The following is a 13,176-nucleotide window of genomic DNA, read 5'->3' on the forward strand; positions in this document are numbered from 1 at the left end:
TCTTCTTCTGTCTTTCCCAGAGGCAGCACAGACTCCAGCAGTCAGGTGTAGCACAATCCCTCCTGCCATCTGTTCACTGAGTGATTGCTAGTGCCTCCTACCTCAGCCTGCTTGCCGTGGATTTAGCCAATTGACTCTGTTGATGTATATTCTGATGCTGATGTAATGCCAGCTTTAAAATGAAAGCACTGGCCAAACCAAAGTATCATGGGGCTTGTGGTTCAAATTGTAACATGAGAAGCTTCCTCTGTTTCCAAGTACAGTTTCTGGTTTTGGGGTCCTGAATTTTTCTGCTGGGCTGGCTGCAGGCTTGTGGATTGGGATGTTGTTTTATCACTGGCTTCTGCTGCTGCTTCTGCTTTTGCTGTGCTTTTCTGTGAAACAAGATCTCATTAAACTCCCTATATCAACCCCTGGGTTGGATTTTTTTTTGTGTTACTTTCCCTCCCATCTGTGTGTATGGGGTTTTGCTTGTGAGAGTAGGCTGTCTTAAACCAGCTTCCCCAGTTCCTTTCTCCCTATAACAAAACAGCTCTTTAGCTCAAGTGTGGCACCAAGGGTCACCTTACCTGCTGGCCTGCCATTTCTCCTTTCTCTCTGGAGGGGAAATGTGCAGATAGGTGTTTGAGGATATGCTAATTTCTCACATCCAAGTCCCTGGCCTGTCAGTTTTCTGGAAGAACCAAAAGTCTGGAAATATCAAAACATATTAATTTGGGATCAGTTTGTTTTAAAATCTCATTTGGCTATGTTACCATATGTCATCTTTTTACAAGCACTGGACTTTAAGAGTGCATATGGCATGACTACAGCTGGCCCCAAGTGTCCTGTGAAAGCACATGGTTGTTTAATTCTATTAGCCACAGTGCACCATGGGTATCCTAAATTCAAGAAGGAGGTATAGACTTCATTGGATAAGATGAAGGAACTACAAGGTCATGGACTTAGACTGCTCACAACAGCTTGGGGAAACCAGACACAAAGCAGAATGGGGGTTTTTGTTTGTTTGTTTTTTCCCCTTGGAAAAGGTTGGCAAAATGGATATTTACAAGAAAAATCACTATGCTGAAGTCCACATTTTCATCTTAAAAACATTTGTAAGGAGAACATGTATCTAACTTCAGCTTGGAGGTACCTCATAGCTGTGACTCATGGTATCCACTTGCAACCACGTTTAGTTTGCTGCTGCTTTTGAGAGTGTAAGGTGAATCTCCACTGCCCAAACATCCTTGTGGATCGATATTTTTGTTTTCTCATCTCTCTGTTCAAGGCTTCCTGACTTCAATGAGCTCTGGAGTAGGGCTTCGATCAGTAATATTTCAAGACTGCCATTTCATCTCTCAAAACTTGCCATGGGCAACTTTATCAACTTCAGGTATCTTCTTTGTGCAAACAACTAATTCCCGTGTCTCTTTCTGACAGACCTTTTTCCTTCTACTCGTATTTTAACAACCTACGTAGAAGATAAAGCACTTTCTTATCCTGAGGTGCTGCATTCCATCTGTGCTCTGCACTGTGAAAGGTGTCTTTTTTCTGTTTATGGCTTTTCTCTTCTTTCCACACTTACAGAACAATGTAATTGCTTGAAAGTTAGCAGCATTTCTATTTTCATCAAATCATCCATCCAAGCACTCAGACATGTTCATGCTGGATTGAGCACACATAAAGGAGATTCCCTGTCTGAGCTGCTTTCTGGGAGACTGGATGACACCAAGTGACCCGTGGTGCCTTCCATCTATTTGCAGTTAAACAGGACCCTAAGTTTCTCAGACCCTTTGCCTATGGATTCTTTTCAGCCATTTGTGTGCAAGGTCTTGTATACTGTACACTTGAGGAGTGAACAAGCATTAATCACCACAGGACTATGATCTCCATTTTTTTAACTTCTGTAGTTAAAAGTTAAACTCTGTCCCAGTGAACTTGGCTTGTTAGGTACTTCTATAATAGCACCTGTTATTTTTCCTTTATTCTACTGCTCCATTTCCACACAAGAAGGATACTGGCACAGGGATCACTACACACAAATAAAAATTATAGAAAATTTGATTGTAAGCTGACTTGTGTGTTAGGAAAGAGCTTAGCATGCTTAGTTGTTCTTGCCAGATGACAATACTGAATCTATTTGCCTAAGACTGATTCATTTGGAATACTGTCAGGAAATTCTGTCATATGGTGCTCTGCTTATTTCAAAGTTTGGGTAGTTTCTGGTAGAGGTTTCTAAACCATAAAACATCCATTTCTCCTGCTGCAGAATTAGCTCTGTGCCAAGAAATTGTTTCTCTCTACATATTCTGATGGACTCATTCAGGTGAGCACCAGTGAATAGCTGAAGCAGCTGGCTTTGGAAGAGCATTCTTTAACCAGTGGGTGGAGGACTGAGTGAATTCTTCTCCCTGCTTCACAGTGGTTGCCCTGTGGTTTGCCTTCCCTCTCTCTCCTGCACTCTTATACATTCCCCTAGAGGCAAGGGTGCGGGTGACTGGAAATGTGAAAAGTCACCTGATAGGATGCTGCCTGACTCCCTTCTTTCTGTATAGCATAAGCTCTCCTTGCCTGGTGATAGTGGAAGTAATTCTGCAAGGCTTTGCTCTGCTCAGCAGATTGCAGTTTGCTGCAAATGCATAACTGAAATCCATCTTTATACTGACTGCTTACCATCCAAGGGCTTGCATATCTTCTTGTCTCCCTTTCCTTTCCCCAAACCTCTTCTCGAAAGGAAGCTCTATTCTGCTGCTAGCAATGCATCCTAAGACGTGGCTATGTTGGTATTACCCTGCTTTCTGTGTGGGGGCATTCATGTTCACATCCTTGATTAAAGGTAGGATCATTTTGATGCTCATACCTAAAATATTTTCTAGTCACTGTCTCTGCTTGTGTTTTCCTGGAGTTAATTCAATGTAAATCTTCTACCAGCTATTTCTAACCTGAAATCAGTAACATTTCTATTTTAAGAGAGCTAAAGCAATACCAGGTTTCTCACATGAAACTCTTCCTTTTGGTTTGATAACTTATCAAGTAACTCTTTCTAGCAAAGAATTATAATTAAATTGGAGTTCTAGCAATTTAATTTTGTGCTTGAATTTTGCACTTGCTTAAATAATGCAGGCTAAAGATGTGCACGTTCGGTACTCACACCTTCAAAAATAAGAACTGGATATATTGTTGTCCACTATTGTTTGTGACCTATGATTAAATATGCTGGAGTGATTTCCATGTACAAGTCTCGCTGAGCAGGACGATTTTTGATTTCAAGACACTGCATATTTTTTTGAAAGTCTCATTTCTGCGGATAATCAGGACATGTATGATTTATAGTGCTTGTGTTAGCAAGGAATAAGGCGTTCTTAAAGCAGCACTGATGGGATGAGGATCTGTGACTTATATCGAAGTATAAAAATGAAAGGCCTAAATATTTCTCTGTTTCTGTTATTGATTTTAAATCACGTGTCTACTAAGATGCCATTAGGAAAATTTCACATGAAACATGATTTTAGGCTCACTACTCTTCGTCAGGAGACTTTGGCAAGAAACTCATATTCCCACAGTAGGACACTTCCAGTCACAGTGCAGTGAATGATGATAATGAAATCTAAAAAGGAAATTACAATTTCCTTTATGAATGGCATGGTTGTTAAACAAACTTTAAAGACATTCACATTTCTTCTTTGGATGATGCTGAAAGGAGGAAATAAAACTCTATCAAGTTTGGGATGTATGTAACAGATTCTTGAGTCTGCACTGAGGCAACTCAGTGCCTGTCACATATTTATCCTGTAAGCCAGTCAATCTGTCCTGCTTTGACTGGAGGTTACAGCGGTGCTCTGCTTGTTCCCAAAAGAACAGCTCTGTGTCACAAAGATGCGTGCTGTTCTGTAAGAAATTTTGATATTATTACTTTTTTTTCTCATGAAACTTAATAAATTAACTTCCTTCAGAGCAAAAAATGTGATACCTAAAGAGATGAAATAGCAAGCATTAGGATAAAGTATAGTCATAGTTTTTAAGACTAGAAGACATCATTATAATCACCTAATCAGAGTCTCTGAGGTAGATTTGATCCAGCAGTTGCAGGCTCACTCTGTTAATTTCTGAATAAGCAGCTAAGCTTTTCATAAACTCTCAATTTTACTGCAAAAAATCCCAAAGCTGAAATTCACCATCTTGGTACTTTTACTGTCTTCCACCACCTTATTCCACTTCATTCTGATATCCATTACCTTACATTTTGGGGAGACATGTAGCAGTGGGCAGCATCTGTAGGAGAAAGCTTTCCACTGACAGCATTTGGAAGCTCTGCACTCTCTCTGCTCCCGTGTCTTGATGCAGGGTTGCAAGCTCAGGATCCAGAAATACAGCATGGAATGGTTTGCTATCCAGCACCTTCTTTTCATCTGCCTTATCTCTGACATAGATATTCTTTATCTTGACCAACACAGATACTACAGAGTGTGAAGCAGAGGAACAGCTATTTCACAAACTCTTCTCCCAGTACAACCAGTTCATCAGGCCAGTGGAAAATGTGTCTGATCCTGTTACAGTGTATTTTGAATTGGCCATTACCCAGCTCACAAACGTGGTAAGACTCATTACAGAATACTGCTGAGGTTTGGGGATGGTTGCAAACACACACAAAATTGCTGAAGCAGCTTACATAACTGGTGGTTGGTCCTTCAGCTCTCGCAGATGACACCGTCATGTGTGCATATGTGTACGTACTGAGACCTTTGCTGTTGTCTCTGCAAGTTGCTCAGGCAAGCAGTTTGAACCACACAAATTCATTTGCTTACTCTGTAGCATCAAAACCCTGTGCTCTAGGCAGCAGCCTCAGGCACCCAGGGCAGCAGCACTAATGCTCAAGTTCACTCTCCCCAGGGGTGGCCCACTACAGAGGCACCTGATTGTGCCCATATTGTGTAATGTGGTCTACTTCATCTGTGGGGCCAGTGTCATTTCCCAGTGCCCTGAGAGAGAAAAATCTTTCTTTTTACCATGTTTTTTCAGTCTGTTTGTGTCAAAAAGAGACACGCTGCCCGCAGAGTGTTTTAAAGCACGGAGTTGTAGCTTAATGTTGTGTGTTCTGGAGTGTACTGTATACAAGGGTATGTCTGAGTTGGTACACCTGCTGGCCAGGGCAGAGGGACAGCAGAAGGAACAGAACTTGACTAGACCTTAGCTCTTGCTGAAGTCTGCTTTGTAAAGCAAATCATCCCAAGCGCAGTGGCTGAGTTTCAGCTGAGATTCAGGGGTACCTAGCTGAGTCCTTAAAAGGGGACAGGCAAACAGTGAGGACCAATATTCAACAGCAGCCAGACAGTGAAATTACTGGAGAATATAAATGAGGGCCTCGTAAATCCTCATGGTGAATGTAGTTGGCACTTTTTGGAGTTCATTTCTCAAAGTATTTTGTTTCCCTGTGACAGGCAGCTTGGCAAGTTTCAGCAATTCTGTCTCACATTGCAGCCCCTGGCTCCCAGTGATGTCATTGCGTCCAAAAAGGAACATCATAAGTAAATCAGTTGGATTTTCTCAAGAATTTTTTACAAGAATTTAGATATCTTAATCCATAGACAGGAATCTATAGGCCTTTCAAGATTATCTTTGTGCTTAATCTTCAGTGTTGAAAATTCATCTGCAACATTTTCTACCATTGGCTTTCTACCACATGCTTACAGACTAAGACTTACCTAAAGCAACAATAATTGCAGATATTTTAATTGTGAATGCCAGCCTGCATCCATAAATATATGCAAAATGAGTCTTTCTGAATAGTTTTAAGCCAAAGGCTCATTAGGACAGGATCCAATCTTAATTTTTGTTTCTCTTGCAGCACCTTCTTGATTCATTGCTAATTTGCAACAGCAATAATTGACTGTAAAAAGAAGATCTCAGTACAACAGTGACCTAATTTAGTGCTGGATAAGAGCCTCTAGAGGTTTTCACAGAAACGTGGTACAGAGGCCATTTTCCTTGAATATTGACCATTAGTCTACTCTCTGTATACAGAGCTTTTAAGACACAGAATTCAACAGAACACATAGCCACCTGCAGAACTTTATCATTCAGGTATTGGTCAGAACCACTGTGATTTTTGTGTTCTACAGGTACACAGGCCCCTCTCAAAACAGTGCAGCTCTTTGTATGTCTCATATTTGTGGGGCATAGTAAGCTCCTGAAAATAGTCAGAAAAAAAAAATCTGGTATCAGTTATGTGGAATTCTAGTTTCCAGTTTCCATTTTTATCAGAATAAGTTTGTGACCATCTCAGGATACTGTAAGTGGTTTATGGAGTGAAGATGTGCATGCCTGTGTTTCTTTCTAGGATGAAGTCAATCAGATTATGGAAACAAATTTGTGGCTAAGACACGTAAGTGACTGAATTTGTATTTCTTGTGCATTTTACATTGATATGGTGAAATGTATGTCCCCTTATCAGCTATATCAATAGAATAAGCACTTGTTTTGCAATAAGGATTTTAAAGATATGAGTAAGGAAAAGTTCCATTAACTAAAGCCACAGCTGAAAAAGTAATTTCTTTGTTTTTATTTCCAAGAAGTTACAAGTCCTGTGTTTCCTGTGTATTGTATTGTCTTACAGCTTCAGGATCATTGCTTTATTGTCAACCTAGCTGGATGTAGCCATCAAAGTGTGATTAAATATGCAGCTCTGCTGTCCTAGATCCTCTCCATATCCAACATTCCAACCAAAACTTTGTTAGCAAAAGGAACATGCATCCATTTTTCCGGATGCATTTCCTGATGTCTTTAACACTTTTACATAGACAAAGATCCTTAGACCTAAATTGCTGCAAAAAACAAGCCAACTCCACTGAAACCAGTTCTCTTCAGGTACTGACTGTGGTCCACATAAAGCTTTCTGTTAAAGATTCTGTACTTAGGATTAGAAGTAGGTGTAACAAGTGCATGGAGCATGGTCCCATGATAGGGCACTAGACAGCAATGCCCTCCTTGCCCCTGAGTTGGTAATTCACTTACCCCTGTGGAGCCAATAATGTTCCCTGGGAGCAACTGCTTGTTTGTTTGCATATGTACCACCTTTCTCATTAGGATGCTGAGCTCCTTTGATGCTGCCCTCCTTGAACCCGCACAGTGCACTGTGGAAGGAGCAGGAAGGCCTGTATTTTCTTTTCACAGTGAAGAAGTAACCTTGCACAGGTGAGGGTCTATACTGACATAGCAGGACAGAGGATGGATGCCAGCATGTCAGCAATAGATAGAAACTGCCATCTCCTCCCCTCTCAGAGGAGGAAGTAGCAAATCAATGTGAGAGATATTAATGTACGTCCAATGTTTCTCCAGGTCATGGCCTTGTCTTTTGGACAATTGTCCCGTTCTACACACACTGCACTTTCAGTATTTATCACACCTTATTCAGGAAGGTCAGAGAAGCAAGTATTTCCCTAAAATACAAGGTTTAAAAATCCTTGTCCATTCTTCTTTCAGATTTGGAGTGACTACAAATTGCGATGGGATCCCAGAGAATATAATGGCATTGAATTTGTTCGAGTACCAGCAGATAAAATTTGGAAACCAGATATTGTCTTGTACAATAAGTATGATGAACACTTTTCCTTCTTACCCTTTCTCTCAAAAGTATGGTCTTGCAATGTCCATGAAAGACATATTACTTTTGCAATAATTTCCTTTTCTTTGCCTCATTTGTGTTTTTAGTGCTGTGGGAGATTTTCAAGTTGAAGGCAAGACCAAGGCCCTCCTTCGCTATGATGGAATGATCACTTGGACACCACCAGCTATTTTTAAAAGCTCCTGTCCCATGGATATTACCTTTTTCCCTTTTGATCATCAGAACTGTTCACTGAAATTTGGCTCATGGACCTATGACAAAGCTAAAATTGATCTTTTGATCATTGGATCCAAAGTAGATATGAATGACTTTTGGGAAAACAGTGAATGGGAAATAGTTGATGCTTCTGGCTATAAACATGACATTAAATATAACTGCTGCGAAGAGATCTACACAGACATAACATATTCCTTCTATATTCGAAGGCTGCCAATGTTTTACACCATAAATTTAATCATTCCCTGTCTCTTCATCTCTTTCCTGACTGTGTTAGTTTTTTACTTGCCATCTGACTGCGGTGAGAAAGTGACTCTTTGCATCTCTGTGCTCCTCTCTTTGACTGTGTTTTTACTGGTCATCACAGAAACAATCCCATCCACCTCTTTAGTAATTCCTCTCGTAGGTGAATATTTACTCTTCACTATGATATTTGTGACTCTGTCAATTGTCATCACAGTGTTTGTCCTGAATATACATTACAGAACTCCAACTACACACACAATGCCCAAATGGGTAAAATCGATCTTCCTGAGACTGCTGCCCAAAGTTCTGTTGATGCAGAGGCCACTAGAACAGCAAAATAAAAATGTCTCCAGGAAAAACAAAAAAGGATCAGTGAATACATCACGCAAGTCAAAGCACATCAAACACAAAGATACCAAATTACATAAGGAGCAGCAATGCAGTCACTGTGATAAAGCAACTGAACTCACTACCACCAAAAGAAGACAACTGAGCTATCAGTCACTGAAATGGATGTCAGAGCACATGGAGTACTCTCCAGAAGTGAAGGATGTCATTAGTAATGTTCAGTTCATCGCAGAGAACATGAGGTCACAAAATGAAACCAAAGAGGTAAGGGATGCAATCACCTAGCTGGGTACAGGGCCATGCTTCCAGCAAATTACCTAGGAGGGCAGCTCAGAGGAACTGGGGATGCTTGGTCTAGAGAAGAAAGTTTTGAGATCCAGGAATGAGACAAAGTTTCCTACAGAAAGGAAGGAACTAAACCATCCATTGGGGATGGAACAAGAAAAGTGATCTCATCTGTCCCTCCTCTATCTCCAGTGAATAACTTAAGCAGCAAGATAGTTTTAGATTAGACATGAGGCTCACCTTTCAAAGGAAAAGGAGAGGAACTTCAGCCTGATGCAGCCATAAGGAATGATCAGCAGTGCCCCAGGCACAGCTGATCCTGCCATAAGGCAAGGTATAGACTAGACAAGACCTTTCAAGGTCTCATCTAACCCTATTTCTGTAGATCCTCAGAAGCAACCCTCTTCCACTGCTCACCAGCTTCCTAGCCCTGGCAAGCAGTGGCATCTCAATACTAAGCATGCTGTCTGCCAAGCAGGCTGCTTTCCTGTGTTAGTAATGGAACAAGTAAATTTGGGAGCTGCTTTCTAAGAAAAAGTGCTTGTTAAGCAGTGCAGTAGTTGATCTAGGGAAGAGCTACTCTCAGGCAGTGATAAAAATGGCAAAGATACTCCTTTCAGAATGTACTGCCCATACTTTGCTTCAGTCTGGTGTGTTCTGATTGTTTTGCAGTGTTTTGGCTGAGTATTGCTTGTATTGAGGTTATAAATCTTTCATCTGTTATAGATAATGTTGTGTGTTGGAATTTAGGGTATTTTGGGGCTAGATCCTCAAGTGTAAACACAAGCAGATTCAAGAAAGATTCTCCAACATCCATACACACAGAGGTTTCAGAGGGAATGGGAGTTCTCTGACAGTTCAAGATGATTTTAACAAGTGTTTAGAACCTAATGAAACATTTATCTTTGATCTATCACAAAATGTTTGCTTTGGTTTTGAAGTTACTTAGATGCTTTATGATGCCAAAACCCATTTTAAAATTAAATACTGCTGTGTTCATATTGAAGCAGACAAATACTTGATGAAGGAAATGTTGAGAGGTATTCTTTTCCTCAGAATATTTTGTTGAGGTGAGCACAAATACATCCAACACCTGTGCAACCCCAAAATAACTTCTAGGTTTTTTTTTCTCCCCTTTGTTATGTCCCAGTAGAAGTTTCATCTGAAAACAAAGTCCATAACTTTCTGAGTAAGGGCCTACATTTAAGGCCTGGTGACTGAATTCATAGAATGAGCATGTAATACATGCCAGCCCAAACCTAAAGACAGGCATCCATCAGCATGGAGGAGGACAAAAGTTGAGCTGTACCTTGCTTTGTACCTCTGCCCTCAATGTTTTGCTTAACCACAGTATTTTAGCTCTCCTTTTACTGCCACACCAGCTGCATAAAATATATACATGTACCATGTTCAGCTGTTTTCTCCGATGCACTCCAAAAAGGAAGAGGCTTTGCATGAACAACCATGACTATACAACACGTAAGTTTTCCACTGTCAGTTTATGTCTTTCAAAGCATACCATGGATGGAAAGTAGGATTTTTTATTTGAAAGAAATCCTCTCTTGGAGGGCAAAAATGGGGGCTCTTTTCAAGCAAGCAGTGAGGAAATCATTCTGGGGACTGTTTCAGCTCCAGCCAAAAATACAGAGCCTCATGGGTGATATCATGCACTTGCCCTGTATAAATCAGAGCTGTCTAAAAATTTCAGCAACATTTACAGCATCTGTAATTTCTGCAGCACCTTCTTTCACAAGAGGTACACCAGCAGCCTCTTGGAGGAAAAACCAGTGGAAGATCCCTCTGCAAAGAGCTCTCAACCAGTTACTAATTTTATAGGAGCAAATGATCCCCAAACCAGAACATGACCTCATTAATATTTATAAACATGTAAAGGGTGAGCACCAAGAGAATGGAGCCAGCCTCTTCTCAGTGATGCCCAATGATAAGACAAGGGGCAGTGGCTGGAAGTTGAGGCATAGGAAGCTCCATGCAAACATGAGGAAAATATTGTGAGGGTGATGGAACACTGGAACAGGCTGCCCATGGGGGTTGTGTTGTCTCCCTCTCTGGAGATACTCAAAACCCACCGGGATGCATTCCAGTGTGATCTGTTCTAGGTGATCCTGCTCTGGCAGGAAGGTTGGACTGGATGATTTTTCGAGGTCCCTTCCAACCTCTAACATTCCCTGATTCTGTGAAAGCAGTAACCGGAAACAGGAAGCCTCTGAACTTCAAGCCCCAGGATACTTTGCTCCAGACAGCACTTTCTTTTTGAGGCTGGCAGGAGGCAGCGTGGGTTTGCGTAACAGCATCAGGTTTCAGCTCAACCTGTGAAACGCACTGATCCGTAAAGGTAGGTATGGTTCTGTGGTTTGAAAGACAGCAGCCTCATGGAAGGTGGTTCTAAGGTATATGGCTCAGGCATAAAAAATCCGCTCTAGTCTGCTTAGGTGCGTAACACTGTGGTTTGCTCAGTTAGGGCTCTTGCTTTGCCGTAATCCATGTGCCCAGCTATCCAGTTAGCTGAAATCAGTAGGTCTTGATTGAAGTGGCAGTGTTGCAAATAAGGCCAGTATAGCAAATTTTCTCTTGTGTGGGCTGTCAGGATGAATCCTTTGGCAGGGACTAGTGAGGTGCAGCAATAGTGATTGTGCATGCTGCTGAGACACCACACTCTGCACCCACGACATGATAAAGTCACATAGCTTGCCAACAGTCTTGAATATTCAGGGAAAAAATCAGCAAACTAGGACAGTGCTGAATGTTCAGAAAGAAAAGTGGTAAATACTACTAGAAAATCAATCCACTCTAAAAAGACACTCAAGAAATGCAACAGCTATAAGCACAAGCAACATTCTTGGCAATATGTGTGTTCTTCCTCACGTTCAAAAGCAAAAGGAACATTTTTACTGCATAATGTCAAGTCACTATTGCATGTTACGTTATACGTAGTTTATGCTTTTTTGTTTCTCTTTTGCAGGTGGAAGACGATTGGAAATATGTAGCTATGGTGATAGACAGAGTATTTCTCTGGGTATTTATAATCCTTTGTGTGTTTGGAACTGCAGGGCTCTTTATCCAGCCACTAATAGCAGATACATAAATGGATTTTCCCTTCAGAACTGTCCCCTGTGTTTCCTCACACATAACCCCTCTGCTCATCACCTCCTCAGTACCAAGCCACAGAAGAAAGGAGAAAGAGAGAGAAGGGCCCTCTGGAACAGCAAACAGCCCAAAATAAAATGAGAAGAGGACTGAAAGTCAAGAGGAGCTTGTCTTTCTACAGCAGAATGGCTCAGCATTTTAGACTGTCTTTTCCCTCAGCAAGATCAGCATTAACAATCACACTGGAGATCACAGAAGCATATGGAAGTTACTGAACTTTTCCGTTGACTTCAACATAGGGAAGCTGTTGAGATATCTCAGGCACTTTTGAGTGTGTTGCCCAGGGAGGACTCTCCCTGGTCTCATTTTGCTCTCCTGATCATAAGTGTTTCTCGGTTTTGAGTTTGTTAAGTTTCTTCTGTTTCTCTCATTCTCTCATAGGTAGTCTTCGGAGTGACACTTAGATGAGGTACCACAGTCCCACTGACTAGACCCATGCTCTTTATTGTGTTCTTGTGTCAGGGCAGCCAGTATGCAAAATAAAAGTACAATTAAACCAGTCCCTTGGCCTTTTAACATTTTCAGTACAATCTAAAACCAGGGGCCCTATCTTCTGCAATTTGCTGGCCATTTGCTGGCTCCTAATGGGTCGGTGCTGCATATGCAAACCTGTAATTGTAGGAATATATCCTTTTGGGCTGAGGTTGCTGCTGCAGATGTCATGGTTTAAACATGGCCAGCAGCCAAATGCCACATGTTTAATCCTGAAACACCTTGTAGATGTTCATCTACTGTTTACCCTCCAGTCCCTTGTCTGTTTAGATTTCTGTTGGGTTTGTGCTGATGGATTCCTCTCTAAAAGGCACTAGTCCAACTAAAGCCAGTGGCTTCAACAGTAAAAAAAACCTTCTCTATTATAGGAGGTTCTAAATTTAACTGTACAATGTCCGTGTAGTGCTTTCAGTGTCTTCCATGCATCTGCCTCTTCTTTGAACATCACCAATCCTTTCAAAGTATAACTGTGTTCCTGAAGTATCTGACTGGTGTTTTACTCTTTCTTGATCCTCCATATAAAAGAATACAAATAAATAAATGTATATTACAGAGATAAAGGTCGCGTGGCAAGAACATAACTGTCTTAATCCAGTAGCTGAAACATGTAGTCATGATTTTGTAGAAGAAAATATATATTTTCTGTAATCCTCCTGAATTTTGCGTAGATGTGTAGCGACTAACAGACAGGTACATGAACAAGCATGGTTCATTTTGTCAATTTGTCAATTAAATATCACTCCTGGGATACAAATTCTTGAAGAATTTGCATTTTTTTAAAAAACTCCCTGCTGTACGATGTGTTTAGTGATGCTACTAAA

The 13,176-nt window shown here is 41.0% G+C and overlaps 1 protein-coding gene across 1 annotated transcript; it reads left to right on the forward strand.

The window, feature by feature from the left end:
* The first annotated feature begins 2,507 nt into the window (after positions 1 to 2,507).
* Positions 2,508 to 11,801, forward strand: CHRNA6 (cholinergic receptor nicotinic alpha 6 subunit). The gene is given in 7 exon segments (XM_054398239.1): positions 2,508 to 2,707; positions 2,709 to 2,818; positions 4,437 to 4,576; positions 6,320 to 6,364; positions 7,462 to 7,571; positions 7,690 to 8,677; positions 11,679 to 11,801. Coding segments are annotated over 7 exon segments (1,716 nt in total).
* The last annotated feature ends 1,375 nt before the right edge of the window (positions 11,802 to 13,176 follow it).

Source organism: Indicator indicator, chromosome Z (genome assembly GCF_027791375.1).
Source record: "Indicator indicator isolate 239-I01 chromosome Z, UM_Iind_1.1, whole genome shotgun sequence".
Taxonomy (NCBI): Eukaryota; Metazoa; Chordata; class Aves; order Piciformes; family Indicatoridae; genus Indicator; species Indicator indicator.